The sequence below is a fragment of the Melanotaenia boesemani genome, chromosome 5, assembly GCF_017639745.1.
Source record: "Melanotaenia boesemani isolate fMelBoe1 chromosome 5, fMelBoe1.pri, whole genome shotgun sequence".
NCBI classification, from domain to species: domain Eukaryota; kingdom Metazoa; phylum Chordata; class Actinopteri; order Atheriniformes; family Melanotaeniidae; genus Melanotaenia; species Melanotaenia boesemani.
Window position 1 is genome coordinate 9,145,821 of NC_055686.1, and position 25,096 is coordinate 9,170,916.

At 36.8% G+C, this 25,096-nt stretch overlaps 2 protein-coding genes across 3 annotated transcripts in view; both read right to left on the reverse strand.

The window, feature by feature from the left end:
* Positions 1-9,929, reverse strand: part of LOC121639713 (FH2 domain-containing protein 1-like) — a 29,573-nt gene extending 19,644 nt beyond the window's left edge. The window contains exon 1 of the mRNA XM_041985156.1: positions 9,770-9,929. The gene's annotated coding sequence lies outside the window, so the exon portion shown is untranslated. The remainder of the gene's footprint in view (positions 1-9,769) is intronic.
* A 3,208-nt stretch (positions 9,930-13,137) lies between these two features.
* On the reverse strand, positions 13,138-24,786 carry LOC121639781 (arfaptin-1-like). 2 transcript variants are annotated; one of them, XM_041985275.1, is made up of 8 exons: positions 24,574-24,786; positions 22,963-23,046; positions 19,596-19,692; positions 18,852-18,961; positions 18,530-18,751; positions 17,477-17,634; positions 16,607-16,781; positions 13,138-16,481 (listed from the first exon to the last, which is right to left on the reverse strand). In XM_041985275.1, exons 2-8 carry the CDS (start codon positions 23,029-23,031, stop codon positions 16,326-16,328), a joined length of 987 nt encoding a protein of 328 aa, XP_041841209.1. In that variant the 5' UTR covers positions 23,032-23,046; positions 24,574-24,786; the 3' UTR covers positions 13,138-16,325. The 2 variants fall into 2 exon arrangements, with proteins under 2 accessions (XP_041841209.1, XP_041841210.1); XM_041985276.1 differs by lacking the exons at positions 22,963-23,046; positions 24,574-24,786 and adding an exon at positions 22,540-22,908.
* Positions 24,787-25,096: the final 310 nt, after the last annotated feature.

Sequence of the window (25,096 nt, forward strand, 5' to 3'; positions counted from 1 at the left end):
ACATCTCAAAGCTGCTCTCCTGGACAGAGATCTGGTGACTGTGGAGGCCATTTGTGATATGGTGCATTATCAGCAAGTTGTCTTTCCCAATGTCTACATGACTGAATGTATTGAGTTGCTGCCATGTGATTGGCTGATTATATATTTGCATGTATATTGAATAGATGAATCTAATAAACTGTCTAGTGTGTGAATATATGTGTTTAAAAAAACCTAAAAACACAAAATCTCACCTTCTCTGAGCAGCTCTTCCTGTTACTAATCACCCAGTGCCATGATGTTAATTTTAGCTGACTGGCTTGTTAACAAGCAGATTTAGCAGCTAACAGGAGCACATTTCTTAGTGCTCCCATAAGCAAAACAGTAATGTACTTTCCATACATCTTACTTACTTTGGACTGGTTTTATGTGTAAATAATAAATTGTAAAGTAGAAAATTTTAGAAATGTGTAATGAAATAACGTGTTTGCCTTCATTATTTGTGAATTCACACTGACTGCGTGTTTATAAATGTGTCCCTTTCACAAATGTCTCGTTATCGCATATAATCCAATTAAACATTTGTCTTACAACTTTGAATATTTGCCTTTATGTCTTGTGTTTGTGTGTTTTCTGAGTTTCTCATTGAATCTTGTTTGTTTTATCTGAACTTTGAGGTTGTTCCAGCCTCAGCATTTTACACTCAAGAGCTGCAATTAGTGTTATTTTTCCAATAAAAAAAAAACACTTTGTTTACTCGAGTGTATGGCAGAAGATTTGTGGTACAAAGTCCACACATCCGTTCTGGTCTGCATTTCTGCATTGATTAATTATTTAATGCATAAACAGGCAGAACCCCCCCCCCACCCCTGTGTGAAGTTCTGGATACATGTCGACAAAGATATACACTTCCTGTTGATGAATTAAAGATGAAAGTGTGTAAAAGTGTTACATAACTTAATCTCACATCACTGATCGCCTGATTTCTTCCATCAAATTTTCAGCTCAATCTTCTTAACAATCAGAAATGCCCAGTGTGTGTGTTTCACGACCCGGTCCCACCACTTTCAACTCTTTAACTTATTTACTATAATCATTTAGCCTTTTCAGTTACCATGATGTTAGTGCAAGTGAGTTATTTTGTTATTATTAATGTTCAAGTATTTGATCATTAAAGTTTGATCAGTTTACAGTATAATTAGTTTATGTCCAGAATATTATTATATTTTATCATTATTATAATGTTATTATGTTTTCTCCCTTGAAGAGGCAGAAAAGGAGTGTGTTTCAGATGGCAGGACCGAAGATTGCCATGCGCTACCGTGGCAACAGGATGGAGAGCTACTGATTGTCGTGGTAACAGACCGGTTACAAACAATGACAGTGTGTTTACTTGGCAGAGAGCAAAAATTAGGTCACTGTGTGTGTGTGTGTGTGTGTGTGTGTGTGTGTGTGTGTGTGTGTGTGTGTGTGTGTGTGTGTGTGAGATTTCGCCCTCTGTTCATATTGTTTCCTTTCATCCTTCCTCCTTCGAAGCCCAGCAAAGAAAAGATTTACATGGTTTTCTCTCATCGGTTTCAGGGAGGGCCGAGGGGCCAACGTAAACTGGAGGGATCATGGAATCATCCAATAACATGACCAGGAGTGTAAAAATAGACCGGGACCAAACTCTGGCTCAGATAAATACTTCTGATTGGACAACAACTTTGAGGGGTTGACTGAGTCAGCGATGCAGAAAAACTACAAACAACCACAGAACTACAAGGTGGCAAGAGTGACCAAAACAAAGGCAGTATGAAGACCACAAAGAGACTACAACAAATATCACAACAAATATCCAAAAGACTGTAGAAGCTGGATAAAATTAATAACACAAATACTGACCAGTAATAAAAATATAATGATCAGAGTCCTGCAACAGGTGGTCTGGTTACTATAGTTTCACCCACAGCTACAGCTGTGAGTCTCATGGTAGCTCTGGAGAGACTCAGGAGTCATCCTCAGGGGAATATGAATTTTCTGTCCATCCATCTGATGGTAAATCTGAGGGAGCGGCTGCTGCTGGAACAAGAGGCCACAGCTCTACATGAATGCTGGGAAATCTACTGTGAAAGTAAAGCGCACTCGTTCAGAAAACAAAAAGCCTAATTCACACCAAGCACCCAACAATCTTCTCAGTCGACCCAGTTATGATCGCTCCATGAATCCATCTTTTGCTCCACATTCCTGCAGCATCGACTCTGACCTCAATACTGATGGCGGAGAATCACACACAGAGTAAATGAGTAACTGGCTTTCATCCATCCTCCTCTTTCTCCAATGATTTTCCACTAACAACTTCGGTTACATCAGAGGTCAGATATGTTGTGTAGGTAAACAATAACAGAGCTGGATGATACAAATACTGTAGATAAAGATAAAAATTAACTTCAAATGTTAGAGGAGGAGAGTCCAAAGTCGCCGTCTCAGTGTGTGAAAACTCCTCCTGCAGGTGACAGAGTGATGAATCAACAGTGAGTCGAGTCTCAGAGGAATGGCAGGCCTGACCTAGTACTCACCCTGTTCTGAATAAAGTGATAAAGTTTTTAGTGGATGTATCGAGGAAAATGCACCAGATTTGGCAGGAGGATTCAGATTAACTAATCTAGCCAAAGTACCACCTATTACCATGCATATTTTCTATTAAATTCACTTAAATATGCATTCACCAGCCACTTCATCAGGTCCACCTTGCTAGTACCGAGTTGGACCCTTGTTTTCCTTCAGAACTGCCCTAATTCTTGGTGTGATATATTGAACAAGGTAATGGAAACCTTCCTCAGAGATTTTGCTCCATATTGACAGCATCACACAGTTGCTACAGAATCTCCCGTTCCACCACATCCAAAAGTGAACTCAGTGTCATGTTCAAGAAAGCAGTTGGAGATGATCTGAGCTTTGTGTCATTGTTTTGCTCAAGACTGACATGGTTTACAAGCGTCAAGCTCAAAAAATAGAACAGTATTTTTGAGGAACCGGAGCATCACAACGCTGCAGCAACGCTTCACAAATACTGCGCGGCGCACCTGGTGGAAGGATTTTGATTGACTAGATTTGCCTTGATCAGCCGCAAAGCTGCAGACCAGCTGCTCCACATCAACTCTGCAATGCTTCTGCATTATGTGGAGCAGAGGTACACACTGTACACACTCACAAATATGCAAGTCACTGGAAACCTGTTTAAGAAACTGACAAATATTTACACTACAAATTCATCTGACCTATTCTTTAACACACAAGAGAGGACACACACACATATATACACGCAGTATTCAAATCATAAACTTATCAGACAACATAACCTGACTCAAATACACATTCGTGTCTCAGATGATGACTCATGTGGTGTGACAGGTTATTAATAGACTTTAGGAGACAAGGAAGGACTCAAACTTCCACTGGATGTGAATTAAGCTGTACATTTCTCCATGGTGCCAATAACTTTTAGGTTATAAATAATAATAATTTGATACAATCAACAATAATAATAATAATAATAATAATCATCATCATCATCATCATCATTATCATCTTTTTGTCTTTTAGGTCAAACAGCTGCTGGTGGATTTCAACAAAACCTGCAAGTGCAGTAGACTCTCTGCTGTCAGTCATTTTGGGAATTTTCCTCAAAGTTTCTCCAGGAAATATGTAGAAAAAGTAAACACACTGGTATTTTAATGTGACACTGAGGAAAGCTTTAGATCCAAACTGGTGAGATGGGACAAAACAAGAGCTGGTTTGTTGAAGTAAAGAGAACGTATGAGACACGAATCCTCTAGAGGTTGAACGGAGGTTGAGTTTCCCACCTGAGAAGGTTTTCTATGGTCATGTTTCATGGACTGTTTCCATTTCTGTAATTTTCCATCATTTCTACCTCTTCTCACATTTCATCCATTTTTTATTTTGAGGGGAGTTTGTGAATATTTTCTCCAGCGTACCCTCTACTTGTCAGCTCTTTCTTGGCACTTTTTTCTTTTTAATATCCTCTTCCATGTTACGTTTAGAGATAGAATTTTTAGCACACAAACTCAAATGGACTTGCTGGGTATAAGGTTCAGACTGAACTTTCCAGACCCCAACATTTAAATGGACGGTGTTTTATAGTATCTGTGTTTTTTCTTATCAAAACTACAGAATGAGGAGGAATGAGCTTGGTTTAAGGATGTGAACAGATAAACAGTAACCTTACTTATATGGAGCCAAACCACCTCAAATCAAAGTCTTGTCACAAAATTTGTACTAGCTAAGTTTGAAGATGCTCAATACTTATTAAAATAAAAATCCAATATAGGATTTTTACTAATATAATGTACATAAATTGTAGATTTCTTTTGGAAATAATGTGCCATCAAAACAAAAATGTAAATAATTTGTATTGTAAAAATAGACATAAATAAGCTGGGGTTTATTTCTGACTATGAAGAGCAGCAGAAATGCAGTCAGAGATAAGAAACACACATTTTAGCTGTGATTGCTCACATCACTCACTGCTTATTGGAACCGAAGAGTCTCATTAGCACCTATAAGCATCGTAGGGAAGCTGGAGCTCTGAAGAATAAACCAGAAAGAAAAACTGGGGAAATTGCTGCAGACAACACAATGTGAGTCACAGCAGGCATTTAAAGCACTTCTTTTTTCTTCTCTTGTGATTTCTGTGGGTTTTCAGGCCAGCTGCTCGTTGCTCAGCAGTCTGACAGATTATAGCTCCCACACTTTCTCCAGCAGTGACAGATCTCCCAACGCCTCAGTTCGAGGATTACAGTAGCAGGTCAGCAGACTGAATGTCTGACGTTTAGGCTGCAGGGAGAGAACACACAGCTTTGCTTAAACTATTCAAGAACACCAAATGATCCAGGAACTGATCCGCATGTAGGAAAACCCTGGACTCATACATCATCAACAAGAAATCCGTCAATACACATCATGTTTTTGTGTTAATGCAACTCCAGCCAATGTCACTAATACAAACCAAGCACACAGGTGCAAACACTGTGCATAATGATCAACTCCATGTGTTCATTAAATATTGACGTATTTTTCTTTGTCCTCCTTGTTTGTAGCTGCTATTCCTGTTCCTGTGTACCACACTACACAAAAGACACTCAAGTTCCCTGCATGTGCACACACACTCAGCCAATAATAATCATTCTAATAGCTGAAACTGGTTCATGAAACAAACTAAGTAAATTTCCAGGGTTGTATTCTAGAAATAGTCCACAATCTTCACATGAAATGCATAATATCTTTAGAAATAACATATAAATTAATTATGAAAAAATACAGCTATCAATCTATTTGACAAAGAACTTGCCAGATAATACACAAGAAAATACCTGAAAATACATCAGCACAACCTGAAACTATCAGAAACCCACCAGAAAATAAAAAAGAGGGCCATCTGTTACTTTCATTTAAAAATTTGCTGAAAAAATATCTAAAAATATCTAAAAGAATATCAATGGACATCCAAGAATCTACTTCAAAATAAACATCCAATCAGCAATTTGATCCAAAAATGAGCCAAGACAACTCGTTTTAATTTCTAAGGTGTCAAATTCTGATGTTTTGTGGCATCTCCATGATGGACACAAGGTGTGCTTTAGCATCACTGTACAGACAAAAGTCAGGGACCGCCTTGAAAAAGCCAGGTTCTTTTTTACAACTAAAGAAAATCCAAAGCAATCCTTTTAAGCCACAAAAGAAAACTAGAATTTTCATACATTTGTATTTCTCTGATTTGAAGCGAATAAAGTGAGTAAAATAGGTTGTGTAAGCTACATTGTTAATAGTTGTATTTCACTAGAAGAAGTAGTTGTTCGAACCAGAAGGGATAAAAATAACTGGTGGACATCCACAAAATGACAAAGAAATTGGTAAGTTCTCAGAAATTAACTTAATATCTGGGAATATCTGGAATATTACAACTGGGAAGAAACCAGTCAGCCAAGTGTTGATTGTTTGCCAGCCAAATTAGGAAACGGCAGGTCAGTGATGTCATTGAAAGGTCATGACCAAATCAGAAATATAAATATAAATGACCAAACGACTCATTCTCATTTCCAGGGAACCAAATCCTGATGTTTTGTTGAAGTCTGTGGCATAACTATGTTGCATGGAGTGGTTTCCTTTCACATTACCATCCCCCAAAAAATCTAAAGACAACACCAAGATTTTTAAATCTCTTTTAAAGACACACCCATTTGCCTGGCTTTTAGTACAAGTGTGAGACTTTGATAGTGTGGGACATTTATTGGCTTTTATCCTCTGGCTGTGTTTTCAGGTGCTATTTTATCTTTTTACTATGTATCTGTTGTGTTTTTTATCTTACATTTATTCTTATTTTTTTAGTTTTTATACTAATAGACTGTAGATTTGTAGAGCACTTTGGGCACTTTGTGTTGTTTAAATGTGCTATAAAAATAAACTTGACCTTGACCTCAATTAAGCCCAGTTTTCATTCACCATTTAAGCAAATCTGAAGTGATGTTTGAAAAGTCACATTAAGCAAAATGGGAATCAGTTTCCACTTTCTGATTTGAGGTATGTAAAGTGAGTAAACTAGGCTGTGTACACTACATTGCTGTTGGTTGTAATTCAGTAGAAGAAGTAGCATTTCTAAATAGAAGCAAACCTTGAGAAAGGGGAAAATAACTGTGTTGGACATCCACAAAATGACAAAGAAATGAGTAATTAGTTCTTTATAAGTTTGCTTTATATCTGGTATACTCAGCTACTGTTTTTAACTTTCAACTGTACTTGGTTTTAGGGTGTTAAATACATCTCCTTTATGATGTTAATAAGGTACATTCATCAATAATTAGGAAATACAGTTTTTAATATCGTCTTCTTTCCTATCTCTGCTGAGAGATGCACATGCACAATAAAGTCCGCCAGGGGAAAAATATGGCAGCAGACCAGGGAACAAAACGGTGGCAGAGGACGCCAAAAGTTTGGGACTACTTCACATTACACTTGCAAAATAAATTAAATACATGTGCGATTTCTAAAGCAGGCCTTGTGTACCACGTAAGTACATCCGCAATGCTCAAACATTTAAAGACGAGGCACGTCAGACTTACATAACAACGTGATGCAAGATTTGAAAGCTGAAAGTGAAATGTGAGCCAGTTAATAATTAATTAATTTGATGACTAATCAACCATCAGAATAGTCATTAGTTGCAGCCCTATCTGAAATTATTCAAAAACTGACCAAGGAATACCCTAAAATAGGTCCAAAGATATAAATCAACAATATAATATCAAGAAAATCCCCATAAATCAATAATAAATCTAAAAAAAAATGTTGAAAACGTACATTGTAACTACAGCTAAAAGCCAAGTAAACCAACTTCATCACAAATAAAATGGAGATTGTTAAATCACCATCACATATTCAAGGATCACCAGTAAAAATCATTTCACCTTGCCAAGACTACCAATAAAAAGAATACAATAAATACACAATAATCCAATAAACAGTGAAGAAGACACTCAAAAATAAATCTAAAGAGAAATAACCAATACATTTAAAAAAAATCTATCATTAAAAGTATCCCAAAAATATTTATTGAATTGATATTGAAATTAACAATAAATATCAAACGAGTGCATTCTGAGTCCCTCGTTATATCAAAAGATCAACACTTCAACTCTACTGTACTAGAAACTAGAATTTCTTAAATTAATAATGAATTTGCAATGAAACAAAGGCAAAGCCTCTAAAGAATATATAACAATATACATATCTCCAATAAAATGGAAAATATTTAAAACAGAAACATCTGTAAATAACCAACAATCAAACCAGACTCACCAGTCCCAACAGGCGTTAACAACAAACTACTACCAACCTCGATACAGTGGACCAGGCACAAAGACGACTCTCAGTCGCCGTGGAAACCCAGTCAAACTCCCTGAGGAGGAAGAGATGGCCTCTGTCTCGTTTACCACATAAACAACAGTAAACACGTGTTTGTGAGGGTGTGAGTGGTAAAGGAGATGAAGGACCCCCCACACTGATGCAGCCCAGACCAGCATCCCAGCTGCTTGTTAAACATGTTGTTTTTCTGCCAAAAGAGGTGTTAACAGTAGGAAAATCTCTATTAAATCGCTTTCATGGCTCTTCTTTTCTACAACAAGGGGACAAGAGAGATTAAGTCCACTGCTCTGTTTTACAGCCAAAGAGCTGGATGAGCATCCCTGGGCTCAGAGGTTACTATGGGAACATGAACAGAGAACCCCCTAAAAGCATCCTGATATCGTCACCAGAGCTCCAGGGATGTCAGGGGGTCGGGCGGAGCAGTCAGCCTGGTGGGGCCACTGCCTGCTGGGAAGCATAGGGACAAAACCACAAGGAGACCGTACCCTCACACTGGCTCATGTAAGTTCTAAAAATGTGGAAATTTCCAAAAACTAAAGAAACCCTGTTAATTTCACATATATGGAAGTAAAAAGAGGTTCATTAGTTCATTACCAGCATAAATAAGTTTTTTGTTTAAGGTGTCGCTGTAATAAAAGTTGAGTGAACTTGAAAAGTAAGGCAACCAGCTGCAAAGCTTAACTAAGGTGACTGAAAGTACCTTTAACTGAACAAAGTTAGGCTAGATATTCAGGCTTAGTCATGGATCATCGCATGTTGTTTAGTTAAAACAATATCTAAAAAAGTTGAGGAAGACATGAGACTGTACCTTATTTACTAAGAAAAATAAATTAAGAAGAATTATTAGGTACAGGTTTGCTTGGTTGAACTATCCAAAGCACTTGAAGGTCACTTTTACCAGTCATTCAAAAGGTGTTTACGTTCTACAGAACAGCTGATTGCGGCTTTAAAATAACCTGTGATGAGGTTGCAATGGGAATGTTTAATTGTTTTTGATCAGTAAGATGTTAGGTTCACACCACACCAGAACCCTTTAGTTGAGTTTCCTTAAACAAGTTTTTCAGCTGGTTTCCGTACTTTTTACAGTTTATTCTTTCTTTGAGTCTGGTTTAAGGTTGCTGGTTTCTGAGTTTCTGAACATAAAATTAATTTAAATAATCAATAACTTGCTGCTTTCTTGGTTTCACATTCACACATTTCAACCAACAAAACAATCTTACAGTAAAAATGTAAAAGATGTCTCACTATCTTTTCCCCGTGTCTGCTTGTCTCTAATATTCATATGAAAACATTCGTTTGAGCTAAAAACATATAATTTAAAACATGAAGATAAAACATTTTCAAGAAAAAAGGGAACATTATTTAAATTTACTAGACATTTTTCATTACTTTGATATTTAATAATAATGAAAATAAATGAATTGTAAGGTGATGGCACAACAGCGCACCACAACTGTTAGGTTCATTTTAATCAATCGTAATAAAATTGTAGATAAACCTTATAAAAAAAACACGTATTCCCATTACTGTACACTACTACCAATAGGTGTTTTAGATTAACTGGAGGTACTGAAAATGTAAGTAGAAATAGCTCAGAAAACTGTCCATAAGAGCAAGAAAAACAAACAGCCTTCATCAATAACATACGTAAACTTAAGTCAAATGTGACTATGTTGTCACAAAATACATTTTAATTAATTACATAAACAGCATTAACGACAAGTAAACATCTAAATGTTTATTATATAAATTTAAAATTACGTTTAAATGTTCAAACTCGTGCAATGATTATATTCAAATTGTCAAACTGAAATAAACTTTTTTTTCCCCCTTAGAAGGGGTAACGTGATAAGAAAAAAGAAAAACATACCGGGGTGAACGTGTCCAGCAGCGCGGATCCGTCTGCGCAAAAAGACGGTTTACAAACACCAAAAACACAGAAAAAAATGTTATTTATTGATCCCGTTTCTCCAAGGCTCGCATCCAGAAGAAGCGCGTGCTGTGAAGCCTACCAACGTTCTGAGTCTGGCTGTGGGCGCGTGCTGTTACTGAAGTATGAAGGAGGGAGAAACTGAATAAAATCAGGCGTTTAAGCCAGTCTGCGCATGCGCGCCCACCCAAATGGCAGGCAAAACGCCCTCTCTCTGTCTCTCTCGGACACGCCCACCTGTTCGCGTGTGAGTGTGCGGCCCAGATAAGCTCAACCAGAAATGCTTTTAGCGGAAAAAAGAAAACACACTTAAAAAAAAAATTATAAATAAGAAACAAAGAAAACATACAACACAGTCGAAGCTGGCTTATACCGCCATCTTTATATTAGGACGCTGCTCAGACTTCCAAACCACATCCTAACTTTAATTCTAACCACGACCCTTGAGACGTAATGTTCGGCCTCATGCTGGTCTCTGACAAATAAATGATCAATCAGGAAAAGTTCTAATAAAGGTAACAAAACAATAACAAAGCCCCAGTCATTTCCATAATGTCTCCTATATCTCTGTAGCAACATAATTTATGTCTAATTAAAAAAGTAATGAGCTAAAGGTGGGTGGACATATGATACTTATAGAAAAAAGATTTTTCTTTAACACTTACCTGTAACTGATTTCATCTACTTCATGACATTACATTAATTTAGTAAACACTTTTATCCATTTTTACTCAGTTATATTTCCCTTATATATCCCTTATATATTCCCTATAATAGTTGTGATTCTTACATTTCTATATTTTGGTAGCATCAAAAACATTTAAAGTACAGTTTTTTTTACACCTTCCTTAGTTTGTGCTGATCTGGAATAATAAACCACATCTCTCTGTGGGCTGCATACCTGCCTGCAGCAGCTAAGGAATCCAGAGTGATGTCTGTCTCCCCCTACAGCAGCACCTGTCCTCTTCTCATCTTAACCTCATCGCCTCTGCTTCTGAATAATCCCCAGATGTTCAATATGAGAATGAGATTTAGTTTGAGAATCACTTCCAGAATATAAATAGTTGGTGTGGGAGGAATAGATATGTCCGTATCAGTCACTACTAATTAATTTTCAAATCAAAAGCATTTATGTTATTCATCTGATTACGTACACAGCAGAAAAATACTCCTCAGTGGTAGCCACGGCCTGCGTCAGAGGTTGTTTTTATTATTCCAACATGGAAATCAGGTGGATCATAAAATGTTTTAGGTTTCTGATCGACAAACAGATGTCTGTCTAATGCAATCTGTCCAGCGTTTCAGGTGTCAGGTCACTGTCAGGGTCATTGAAGGTTATCTAGTCTACACAAGATAACCAAGATAATCTTATCTAGTTATCTAGTCTAGTTTACATCAAGGCGATAAAAACCATTTGGCTCATGACTCTAGCAAATCCAGATCCTTTATCCATTTAATCATACAATCATGTTCCTAAAAAACAACAACAAACAAACAAAAAGAAGTAATTTCTTTATCTTTGAATAAAACTCTTTCTCTAAAACAGTGTTTCTTAAATGGGGCAACATGAGAAAATAAAGAGGGATATTATGAGATGAGACAGTCTAGGTGGTCAGGATTACTACACACGAGGAAATGTACACATATGTATATTTAAAAAAACTTCTAGTTCTGGAAAACTTATTCTGATCATTACTGGAAATACTGGAGTTTGTTTTACTTCCAGATACCTGGGATTAAAAGTTTGGTGGTTTTAGATCCGTTGTGATCAGGAAGTTCTAATAAATGTGTAAATATATAAAACTAATCAAATATCTACAATAAATAAAAAGAAAATATATTTTGAGAAGATGAAAAAGTTTATAAAACAGAAATTAATATATATATATATATATATATATATATATATAGGGAGAGAGAGAGAGAGAGAGAAAGAGAGAGAGTCTATTTAATATATATGAAATGATAAAATCTGTTCAAGAAATATATAAAATTGCTCAATTATATAAATAGATTTTAAATTAAGATGTGAAATATTTAATGGATTTCTATATATTTTATAATATGATTATATGTTGTAATTTATATGTGATAGAAAAATGTTTAACTATTGTAAAATATGGTTGAAACTTCACTTATTTTCCAGAAATTTCATGTTGTTCTAAAAGGCTAGTTCATTAAAGGTAAACGTCTTGATAATGTACTTGTACTTCTTTGAACTAAAACAAAGAGAAAAGTATTTTTTTCATTATTTATAGGTTATTATGCTGTTATTTTATTGTTGCCACTCACTTCAGATCAGACTGTGCTGCATGTGGCACCTGAACTAAAATGTAAATTGACACCTCTGGTTATTTAGGGGGTACTTGGCTAAGTAATTACTGAACAAAGTTTGAGAACCACAGCTCTATACCACCACCTTTACAGTTGGGAGTATTAGGCCTAAATGTTAACGCCCTCATCTAAAAGACAAAGACTGAGTTTCTGTAGGGTGAAACTTCTGTAATGGAAATGTTTGGGAAATTGAGCCTGGACGCAAGAGTACAAATCAGTCTCACACTGACCAAACAGTAGAATCCAGCTTTTGTCCTGCTGTTGGCCGGTGAATAATTGCCTCTTTTTAAAGCAGTTGGAGCAACAGAACCACAAACAGACCAGAGTGCTGTTATTAAATCGTCCTGCATAAAGAGAGAAGGTCTACACTGCATGCTAATCCACTCCGCTGTTAGCTGGTATTGTAATTGTAACTGGAAAATGAAGTAACAATCCATGTATTTAATGTGTTAAACTTGTAAATCTGGTTTGGCCTTTAGCGTTTCCTTACAATGCATTTACTCAATTATGTTAGATTACAGAAATTCCCTTTAATCCCAAGCTTACGAATTTGTTCTATTGATCAATTAATTTTGTTTACTTGTGAAACACAAAAAAGTTAAAGTTTCATTTGTTAATGGTAAGCTATCCATCTGAGGGATAAACTCAGGCTCATGTACTGCTAAAAACAGCTAACTGACATTAAATTGTTTTTTTTTATTATTATTATTATTGTCTGGACAATGATAACAAAGGCTTATGATCTTATTTAATCTCACTTAAATCTCACAGAAAGGGAAAATTATGGTGGAAACACAGGTGAAAACCACATATTGTGTCTGTGGAAAGCACCTATAAAATCAACTGGGAAGAAAACTGTACTCATACAAACATGAAACTAAAATCAGTAAAACTTTAGATGACAGTGCTTCAGCTCAGTGAGGACTCAAATTATTAAAAATCACATTTACCAGAAATTCCCTGTCAGACACATGTTGGATTAAAACTGGTTTATTTGGCAAGCTCAAGATGTATTACATGCAACAAAACATACACTCAAACATGATTAAAATGATTGTATTTGTGTACGTGTTTGTCTTCTTTTAGTATCAAATGAATGACTAAATGTCAACCCTTTGTTTTAGTCTTACAAGAAGAAATTAGATAATGTTAACTAACTGGGAATTTTAGCAGATCAGAGAAAGATGATGCATCATCTGTTAACCTGCTGCTCCTAGAGAAAATCTCAAACACTCAATTACATTTGAATATTTTTGGATTTTACTCCTTGAGCAGCAACAAATCCACAAACTCTATCCTCTCTGCTTAGGAGTGAGGGCATCACATAAAAGTTGTCAAGTGTTCGAGATCAGCTAACTGCATGCTTTGCCAAAATTGCATAAAACTGTCATTACTGTCAAGATAGCAGGATTTACATGCAATGAAATATAGGTATCGTTTGAGAAACTTATGACGTAACTGGAACCACAATATAAAGATTCAAGTTACACATAGTGCAACTGTATGACATCATACAGGAACGTCAAGATGACTAAGAAGTAAGATAATTGTTCTAACCACAAATGAATGTAAATTGCTGGTCATATATTTATCTAGCAGTCTTACTGCATTTCAGACTCATGTATATTCTGTATATTTAGAAGGTGACAGGAAGGCAGCACACTGGATGGATTTAACATATGTAAGGCGGTAAAGACTACTGCTACGGACAATGTAATTACCTTTGAATACATTTAAGAACAGTGTGTTTATTTTTTGCAAAAGGGGACAGTTCTAATTAAAGTTTGAGTTGTGCTGACTGCCCCCCCCCCACCCCATTCAGTGAAATTTCTCTTTAATGCCACATAATTTATAAATGCAAGAAAATTTTGAGGAAATTTTTAGCATAAATACATTCAGTCACTGATTGCATAGTTGTAGTTTTTAGGTAAACTTACACACAGAAAAACACATTCTCACATGTCAACAAGAGTTTTTTGAGTCGCAGCTGTAATAAACATCTTAGAAAATATTTAAAGCTGAGAAAATACAGAAAACACTGTTAAACCCCTCTTTTAACCATTTAAAATGAGACCTTTTTATTTCATCTGTTATTTGTCCACTGAGACAGCAGCTTAGTAAAATGAAAATAAAAGAATTATTTAGGATTTTCAACCAAGCTAATGTCTCCTTAAGTCCTTACCATTTTTTTCTAGCATGCAAAACAAATAATACTAACACGTTGGATTAAGAATGGCTTAAAATAAAATAATGTAACCTGTTGAATTGTCAATAAACTTTTTTTTTAAATATTGTAATTTAAAAGCTTCCTATCACCAAAAAACTTATTTCAGAAAATAGTATTTAAATGCAACTCATGCGTATTAACTGGAGTGAGTCACTGGAGAACATCATACAGAAATCATCCTCTGCCATAAATGGACAGGTCTTAATTCAAGTTAGTGTTTCTGTATCTGTGAGGGTTTAAGAAAAAAAGACTAAGTTTTGAAAGCTGATTAACTTGTAAAAATGCAGTCTAAAACAAAATTTTCTTTATTATCAAAGTAACATCATCGAAGTAAGGTGACAACTTTATTTTCTGATGAAATCTTCCCCTAAAGTTGAACGACAATCCACCCAACATGAGCAACAAACAGGTTTTTCATTGTTTTAACAACATCAGTTTTTATTTTTTAACTTGCAGTTATTGGTGTAGGACTAAGACTTAATCTTCTCGCAATAATGTAAAAATACACTCAGTTCTATTATAATATTAGCAAAATATAGCAACAAAAGAGGCAACAAGTTTTGGTTAGAAGCAAATCATTAGTCCGTACAGTGAAGAAGAATACAAGAAGATGACCAGGAGTCAACAGTCAATGGCCATTAAAAAAAAAACGTATGTAGTTGGCAAAGTAAGCAAACACAGCCTCTAAATGAGGAATTACTGCATGAAAGAATGGCTACAAACAATCCGACTTTACCAACAAACAAGACACCATCATCAGCATACAGGGATAACTTTGGTTTTAACATGACGAATGCTACTGAAACTAAATATTTGTCTCCAACAGGTTGGAAATAAACTTTAAAAGTTTGGCAACTAGAACACAGACAAATACCAACATTTGATCAACAAAAAACAAAAGCAAAACATTTATTTTGGTTTGATCCAAACTAGTGGTCTTTTAGCAGTTGCTTGTGATGCAAAGCAAGAAGGAAATGGACCTGAGACTGATAAGACAAGAGATCCCGATGTTAAACCTGCTGCTTGCATGTTCAATTGAAACTGAATATTTCCCCAAAGAACAAATTTTTATTCAACATTTAGCTATCATGTTTCAAGGTTTTATTATATAATATATATAATTAATGGAAATATATTTACAAACATGACAAAATCCAAATCCCTTTGAGAAATTAGTTAGCGTTCAAAATATTAAAGAGCATATATTTGATATTTGGTGCCTCGGTACTGGAAATGGCAAATATGATGGTCAATGCTAAAATATTTTCTTTGCTTATGCAAAAAGACAAAAAAAAAGTGCAATGAGAAATGAATGTGTTTCATTGGGTTGGGGTGCTGAGAAGAGAATTATAGCAGTACTTATCGACTCTGAAGTTGTTTTCCAGCAGTGGTGTTAAGGCACTTTTAGTCTCTGAGTTTCTGACTGCAGTGGCTGCAGATTCTTGAAGTTCAAAGAGAGGCTTAGTGCTCCACAAAGGATCAGACGGATTTACTTCCCAACACACTGAGACAGAGAGGAAACCAGAAGGGGTGTCTGCTGTAAGTTTGTGTGTTGTGTCCGTAAATATATGTATGGTTTAAAAAGATAATTACCGAAACTGTGAATGTAATTTTAGAATAAGCTTTCGTGCAGTTCAACAACCAATTCTGAGACCTTTCTTTGGCCTTCACAAACAAGAGTTGACCCCATAAATTCCATTCAATATCCAAAACAAACTACTTTTCCACTAAGTCCCCTGCTTCCTTTGCAAACATTCACCCATTTTCCAGACCTTTCCAGAAGCAAGATATCCAACAGAAACATTCAAAATTAAATTCCAGTCGGATATGAATTAATTATGCACCCATAAACACAAGTCTCACAGCCGTCCAACCTGTTTTCACTCGATGTCTGCAACTTTGGTACACTTTGAGTCTTGATTGATGCTTTTTGTATCAACTCTCCTCCAGCCAGGAGGGGCCGTCCACGCTGGCATTGTTGAGGTGTTTGGCAGCTTGAAGCATGTTCTGCTCCAGGAAACCATGACATGACAAACAGTGAGCAGCAACAGCGCCATGGAACAGCCATAACTGATGATGGAGGACTTTCACCTGCAGAGAGAATATTAAGTTTACTAACTTGTTTCTAAATTTACAGCTTTGATGATCCTTATACATAGATGAAGATTAATTATGTGACATCAGTTGTTGGTTCTTAAAACTTTCTCCTTTCTCACCCTGTTCTCCTCCAGAAGCTTCATTTTGACGGACAGGTCATCTCGGACTTTCTGATATTTCTCTCTTTGGCCCTGGAAGTTTTTCTGGGCCCCCTCTAGTTTAGGCAGGGTGGTGGGATCTCGAGGTCCTAAGTTCAGCTCCTCCAGGTCGACTCGGTACGCATCGTACTCGATCCTGGAAGACAGGGTAAAAGTCATCCACATCTTCGATGGCTTCACATTTTAAAACCTGAGATCTCCCTTTTGGGTCATTTTGAAGACCTGAGACCAGAGAGATATTCTTTTCTTTTCATCCTGGAAGGGATATTTTTTCGTTTTTTTCAGGTGAGCATGAAACTTTTTTCCATTTAATGTGCCATTTTCATTTATTCTTTACCAGTAACACATACACTGATATTTATACATCTCAACAAATCTCATGAATTTCATTATGGGAACGCCATTAAAAAACAATAAAAACTAGGTTCATGGGGTTAACAAATATTTTCCCCTGAGCCAGTCAAGTATTTGAATATCAGTCCTTTTTCTGCAATAATTCCTTGGAAGAAGAAAATATTGCAAGACAGTTCACAAAACTAGCAGCTGTTTGCATGGCTGCTAAAAAGAGGCTTAATAAATATCACAAAGTTGTAGACTGCTGGAAGTTGGAAAACCACCTTATTTACAGTGCAACTCAGGGAGGGAAAAAATAACAAAAAAACAAACTAATTAATTATATAAATTATTTAGATTGAATAAATAAATAAGTATGAGGTCCATGATCCTGTAGATGTGCAAATGAATAGTTCACAGAGTTATTTGTGCTCTTGAACAGTGTAATTAGGAGCAAATGAAGGATGGAGGAGCAAAGAGGAAGTGTGTTCCACCCACCTGGCTGCCTCATACTGTTTGGCATTGATCATGGTGTCCTCAATGGTTTTGTTCACCAGAGTGTTCATGTCGGATGTGAAGGAGTTGATGGCGGCCGTCAGGGTCTCGCCGCTCTTTGACAGGAACCTCTGAGCCTCTGCATTCAGACTGAACTCCACCTGATGTCAGTATTACATCATTGGGGCAGAAAAATCAAGTCCATGCATTTGTTACTTCAAGACTGGTCTATTGCATTTGCATATTATTAGGCTGTCTAATAACTTGAAAAGTGCAGCAGCCAGAGTTCTGAGGAGAACTAGCAGCAGAGATCATGTTTATCTAATTTTAGCTTCTCCTTTTGTTGCTTCCTTCCAAGCTCTATTGGATCTTACATTAGCATCATGTAACCTTTGGGCTACAAAAATATGTGTTTCTGACTGGTTTTGATGGCACGGTGACATTTATTAATTTGTTGCCCTGCAGCGTCCTGAGGATGAGAAACCACTTCACAACTTTGAATTCCAGCCATGAACATCCTGTTATAGCCAAGCTTCACTTTGGCAGTGGTAGCCTTGTGGTTACAGAGGTGGGCTTGGGTCTGGAGAACCTGGGTTCAAGTCCCCAGGCTGGCAACTAAGGTAAAGGCCCCTGAGCAAGGCTGGAATCTAGCCTGGCAACCCTCTGATCCTATCAACTAAAATGGGTTAAATGGAGAGAAAGAATTTCCAAGGTGGGATTAATAAAGAAAAATAAATAAATAAAAAATAAATAAATTTTGCATTCTAGCAACTGGATATCCATGTCGCATCCCACCTCCTCTCTGAGCGCTCTCTAGTCAGTAAAAAAGTCAGTCTGATGTTGACTCTTGTCATATTTCTTGCTCTGTTCCTATTTCTTTTCCTGTCTGGACTGGGAACTGTGGCCTGTGATGTAAAAGTGTCTTTAGATGACTTTGTCATGAATTTATCTATACAAATAAATTTAAATTGAACTGAATGACTTCATCAGAGCATCTTGTGGAAGCAGAGCAGTAGCTTCTCACCACTACAGATAAATGACATTTTCTAGACTTACGTAGAGCGTCGGCGTCTTCACGCTGAGCTCGGTAAAAGCGTCCCCCAGAGTCTTCTGGGTGACGGCGAACTGAGCGAGCTGATTGGACAGCGTCTGAGCCAGCTTGGTCATGTGATCGTAGCGCTGTCGGTCGTCTTTGAGCAGGTCGAGGCGTGGCTCCAGGTCCAGATCCACTGTACGGGATCCACGGCCAAGCTTTTCAGACAGAGCCTGCCTGGTGCACTGCGTGGGGGGGAGGGGGACATTACTGCTAATCAGACTGGTAATTACTGATCATACATCTGTAATCTGAACAGAAACAAACTGGTCCGTCCCCACTCACTTTATATTTGGTGATGCTCCACTTGCGGACTCTCTGCAGCTTCTCGCTAGCCGGGTTCTTGTTGTTGCCTTGAATGACCACAGGTCCACTCTGTGGTGTCACTGGGAGCTCTGGGGGTCAGAGGTCAGTGCTAGTATGAATTAAGACACCAATCCCTTTATTTTTAATCCCAAAACTTCTATCTGAGCCATCTCTGTGATACTGTTACCTCCTTTCTTTTTACTGATGACACAGTTTCAAACCCATGTAACAGAGCTGTTCTCTTTAACTTCTAGTAACCCTTTTCAATCATCCACGATGCTGCAAATCCCTCCTGACATTTATCTCCTCTCACTCCACCCCGCCTGCACTCACTTCTTCACCTTTTTGAACTCCTCTCCTGCATCCTCATCATACATCTGCCCTCCTCCCTCCATCTGGAAAATACTCACAAGCTGGTTTTACATTGAAATGTTTGCCAAAACTCAACTGGATTTTCTGGAAAATGTTTACATTCAGATATTTAATACTGACGTGTGAGGGTTAAATAAATCTGAACCTTCTCACTAACAAATATTTTTGTTGTGGTTCAAGTAGGAAATTGTTCAGGGTTCCACTTAATGTCATAAAATGTTGAGGTAAAACTGGAGGATCAATCTGAATGAGAAAATCATTCATACAGTGACAGCTCCGAGATCCACTTTTTTGTTAAATCTTCACAGTAAATGTGCTTCAAGTTCAGCCTCTAATTCATCACTGCTTTACCTTCACTGTCCTCCGTTTCCATGGAGACCTCTGACATAGGCTCAGCTGGACAATCAGCAACCTCGTTGTCACTCTGGTTGGAGTCGCTGTTTGTTTCCTGTAAAGAGCAGCATTGTGGGTAAAGAAATATTAGCCTCTGTCAGACGGTGTGTTCATGTCAAAGTCAATCCAAGTGGCTTAATGAGCTTGAACTTTCAAGACAAGAATTAATAGCCATCAGCTTTAGTTTTTTTTTTTATGTTTTTTTCTTGCTTTTTTAAGGATAGTGTACAAATGTACAAATACAAAAGAAAACAACCCACCACCCAGCCCCAAAAGTTATTATAATATATATAATATATACATTATTTTTAAAAAGAGAAGAAACAGAGAGAAAGAAGGATATGCACACAAGGACCATGTGGTTAAATAAAATAACAACAAGGATCCCTTTAATAAATAATAATAAGAAGAAATTGCTATGAAAAAAAAAATAAATAGAAAAAAAACAAGATTTTTTTTTATCTCAGTTCTGTGTTTTTACTTAAATTAAACTAATCAAAAGGCCTTAAAAACACAGGTATATACATTAAAAAAAAACAACAAAAAAAAACAATGTAGATAAAAAAAAAGACGAATTCTCCTTTTCTTTGTAAAAGCTAAAATTTCCAGTAGTTCTTGAAAGCAGCATTAACCTCATCAGCACCCAAGAGTAAAAAGGTCAGAAGTCACAGCGACAACATGCTGGACCGCCGTGGGAACCGGAGCTTACAGTGGCCAACCAATTACCAGATCAAAAGGTTGTGAGGTTGCCATGGAGACAATGTCTCCATGCTGTGATTGGTGGGAAGCAAAAGAGGTCAGAGTTCTCCGAAACAATCAGGAGAGGAAATAGTCTGACAGATATGAGATGTAACGACACACACAAGTGTACTTGCATCTTTGTGAGGACCGTCAAGCAATCCCTCACACCGTATTCCGACCCAGACCCTAAAACCAGGTCCGAACCCTCAAACAGCCCTCTGCTACAACAGGAAAGTCCACACTCCCAAAGCTTAAAACTCCCACGTCTCCTCACGGTGGTCGACACACAAACTCACACCTGAGGAGGAGTGAATGGAAAGGACACCGAAGGAAGCCGGCTGATGTGTAACGTCCCGGTGAAGAGACAGAGAAGCACATACTGACGTAAAGCAAGCCTCGCAGCATCCACGTTTGACATTTCCAAAGGTTAGAGAGGCTGGAGTGTGACGTCCCTGATCCCTACAATGAGCCCTAAGAGAAAATCTACGAAAAAGACTGGATTTATTCTACATTTGTGGCTCATTTTTTTCACTGTAGATAATAACATTGTTTCGACAATTAGATTTGTATTTCATCATCAATTTAAGATGCTTGCTTAGATTTATAACAATAAGAAAACAAAACAAAAAGAAAAAATACAATAAAATAAAGTAAAAACAAAAAAGATACAACAAAAATCAGATAACACGAAATAAAATAAATTTTAAATAAAATAAAAAATAAAAAGGCATCAATGAGCAAATCCTACTGTTTAGACCAGCAGCTGAACTTGACATCATTTGAATACTTTATTTTAGTGGAAACTGTTCAATCCGATGCCTCACTGCTTCCACCATCTGTTCATTTAGCAGCAAGACACGAGCTCACGCTTGTTTTAATGCTGGGCCAGAACTTTCACAGTGTTTTGGGAAAAAAAAATAGATGTAGTTTTTCTGGATGAGAAGAAAATGATGCCTTAATGTACCCATTTTAGTTTGAACATTTAAGAAAAGATCATGACTTGTGAGGAAAAATAAATATACACTCACCAGCCACTTAATTAGATCCATCTGTTCAATGCTTATTAACATAAAGAAATCATGTAGTCACGTAGACATGGTGGCGGCTTAATGCAGTCCAAATTGAGCATCAAAACGAGGAAGATTTAAGTGACTGAACGTTGCATGGTTGTAACTGGTCTGAGTTAGGGATGGAAGTATCGATACTCTGGAGCACATACTTTGCCAGTATTTGATATTTGCTAGTCAAAATACTACATTCAATACTTTTTTAAAATATTGTGATACCACTGTTCTGATAGAAAACATGCAATTTGTTTTAATTTCTAAGAGTTCCAGGTAATAAAATTACATTGTAAAAACAACTCCAGCATTTTCCTTCCATGTCACATGATGATGGTCGCCTATCGGATGATGATGATGATGCTGTTTAATATTTTACTAGTCTAATGCAGGTCCTTGAGCACTATGTTTTATTTTTTTTATTTAAGAAAGTTAATTAGGTTTTGTTATTATTTTTATCAGAATTTTAAAGGATTTCTTTTTCTTGTTTTTTTATTTAATCTACATATTGACATATTTTATTATTTTATTTCTTTTAATCGTGTATGTTGATGAGTTTTAAACATTGCCCTTGCAATAACAATATCAATGCACTCTGTACAATCATGATTTTCCTTTAAGGGACAAAAAGTATCTGTATTGATGAAAAAGTAGCATAAATTAAAGGCATCATATCAAAAGAAAAAGAAAAAATTATGGTATTATCCATCTTTAGGGTGACTGACTTTGGCCCCCTTAGTCCCAACGTGGCCTGGTTTAACCTCCACAGCCTTCCTGAGTATTGTTGCTGACCATGTCCATCCCTTTATGACCACAGTGTAGCATCTTCTGATGCTACTTCCTGCAGAATAATGCACCATGTCACAAAGCTCAGTGCAGCAGCTGTGTGATGTCATCATGTCAATATGGAGAAAAATCTCTGAGGCATGTTTCCAACACCATGTTGAATCTTTCACACCAAGAATGGAGGCAGTTCTGAAGGTAAAGGCGGTCCAACCCGGTACCAGCATTCCCTCTTTTTCACACAGGTGCGTCACATTCCTCCACTCATAACCAACCACAACAATAACCATCGTATCAAACACGTTTCATCCACTTACTGTCACCGTTCATCCCTCCATTCTGCTTGTGTTGGTGTGTATGTTGCTGATAACATTGTAGGAGCTGCTCCTTCTCTTATGTGACCAGTTGTAAGGCACGTGGTATATGTGTAGGGAACTAACAAAATCAAGCACATGCACGTTTCAGGTCATAGCGAGGAGCTTCGGTTAAAGTTTATTTAAGACATCAGGGTGATTGTTGGTGGTAGATGTTAATATATTTCAATTCTAAATAATAATTTGCTTAAGTTTTTGAGTGATAGTGTTGAAAGGAACCTAGTGAGTAAAGGTGATGATGCTGATCTTCATAACAGGCTGCTGCAGTGCTCCTTTAAAGCCAGAAACTGTAACCTTTGAGAGGAGCCACAGAAGTTAAGAGACATCAGAGATGGTAAGCAGATGAAGGTTTTCATGGTGTCTCACCTTCTGAGGAAACTCCTCTTCTGTACTGGTGGATGTTACACTAACATCTCCCTGCTCCGTTTCCTCCATCTTCCTCCTTCTCGTCTGTACAGAAAAGAAAACAATCAGTTCACTCTGAAAACAAAAGCTTTAAGGGATCTTATTTCCATCAAGACTGTTTTAATGGATGTAAAAAGTACTGCCTGAGACAAATCTGCAAGATTACGACAACACTTCTTTTCATTTCAATCTGGCTTTTTTTCCTGACTGTACACTCCTGTTGCTGCCATCTATCGCCCTCTAGTGGCTGCTAACACGCATAGCATTAGTGCTCCAATCCCACAAATTGCTTCATTCATTTAGAAAGAAACTAAACTTACAACTTTAAATACACCTTGCCACCTGGAAAACACCATTCATACCATTTACAAACTGACACTGTGACAACTATAATGATGGAGGCAGAAGGTGGAATTATAACTAACCATAAACACAGCCATGTTTATAGTAATTGAAGCCTGAGTCACTGGCAGACAACAAACCCTGGTGTTTTGTTGCATTACAAAATGCTTTTATGGATGTGATGGTGCTGTAATTCATGTCTGTGGCTATAAAGTTAGGTGCAAAGTGCATTTGCATCATCTAGCACCTAGCACTACATGACAGCACCTGGGTCCAACTGGACTCAAAAGCGGTCTGACTATCACTTAATTATGACGTCCCATCTTGTTTGAATTCATGCTTGTGTTGTTCTTCCTCTCAAATGTAAGTCGCTTTGGATAAAAGCGTCTGCTAAATGACTGTAGAATAGAATAGAATAGAATAGAATCTAATTTATTCAAAGGACAATAAAACTGAAAAAGGTGACCTTAGGCCTTCTATAGTCCCAACCCAGAAAACACCCATATCAACTATCCAGACATTAAATCTACAAGTTATTATGTAACCATGTGATAAAATGCCTCAGTTATGTTTATATTAATTTTAAAAATCATCCACATCACAACAAAATTACTATCATTTACTATAAAATGGACTTACCTGTACTTCTGCTTAGGAAAAAACAGATGTATGTGACTTCCTTACAAAACTAGGTCAGTAAACTCAGCATTGCTGTGGGGTGTTTGCTCTAGCTGCAATATGTTTTTTTTTTAATGATTTTTTATGATATGAAGTAAAAACATTCGAGGATATGCGTATAAACATTCTAGTATGAAATAAAACTAAATAAAAAAGCTGTAATTAATATATATATGCATCTTTAAATAATTCAAATAAATGTATATTGACGACTAAATCTAATTATTAAAACTTTTTTTGGTGTTAAAAGGTTGTACTATTTTTAGTACATGTGTGCAGATATAATAAGTTTGGAAGTGAAGACAACTTGTGTGACCATACCTGTAAGGTTTTATGGGTGTGTTTCATACATCAGGTTTTGCATTGAAGTCATTGAAATACCTATCCAACTACTTTGACACATGAAAATGGAGTTTCTATGTTTGTAAACCCCCCGTTTTTACCATTAAATGCTAATTAAACGTTGTCAGGGTGGATTTAGATGGCGTTAAAGAAGTTTAAACGGCTAAAAACAAACAGGAAAACAGCGAGCAGTAACCACAGTTCAGTTACCTTCACCGCTGTCAAACTAACTCCTCCTTTTCTCCTCTTTCTTCTTCTTTCACTTCTTCTTCCGCTTTTCTTCTTGCCGTCAACTCCTCATGTTTGGAAGTTAAACTTTGAATCAGACACTGATTAAAAAGTTGCCATGAAAACAAAGTAAGAAAAAGTCAAACACACCCGGAAGTGTTTTCCCCCCTCTTCTTCCCCAACAGGGTTTGTTCGGTAGGTACTCCTTTGCGTACCGCAAGGGCGGTGATATTCACGGTGAGGAGCTCACAGTCTAGAAAAACTTTCCTTTAGTAATTTACAAAACCGATTTAAGTTATTAGATTGATCAAAGAGAAAAAGTAATAGATGGCAAAACAAATTTAAAACAAACAACAACAAATAAATAACAAAGGATTAAGATATCACTATGGAGCTTGTGACAGAGTTTCTATGGTTTCAAGCAGTTCAAAAACCAAAAACAAAACAGAACAACCCGAGGGCTGGAAATTTATGTAACTGAACTTCTATCACTTATTTGCACCAC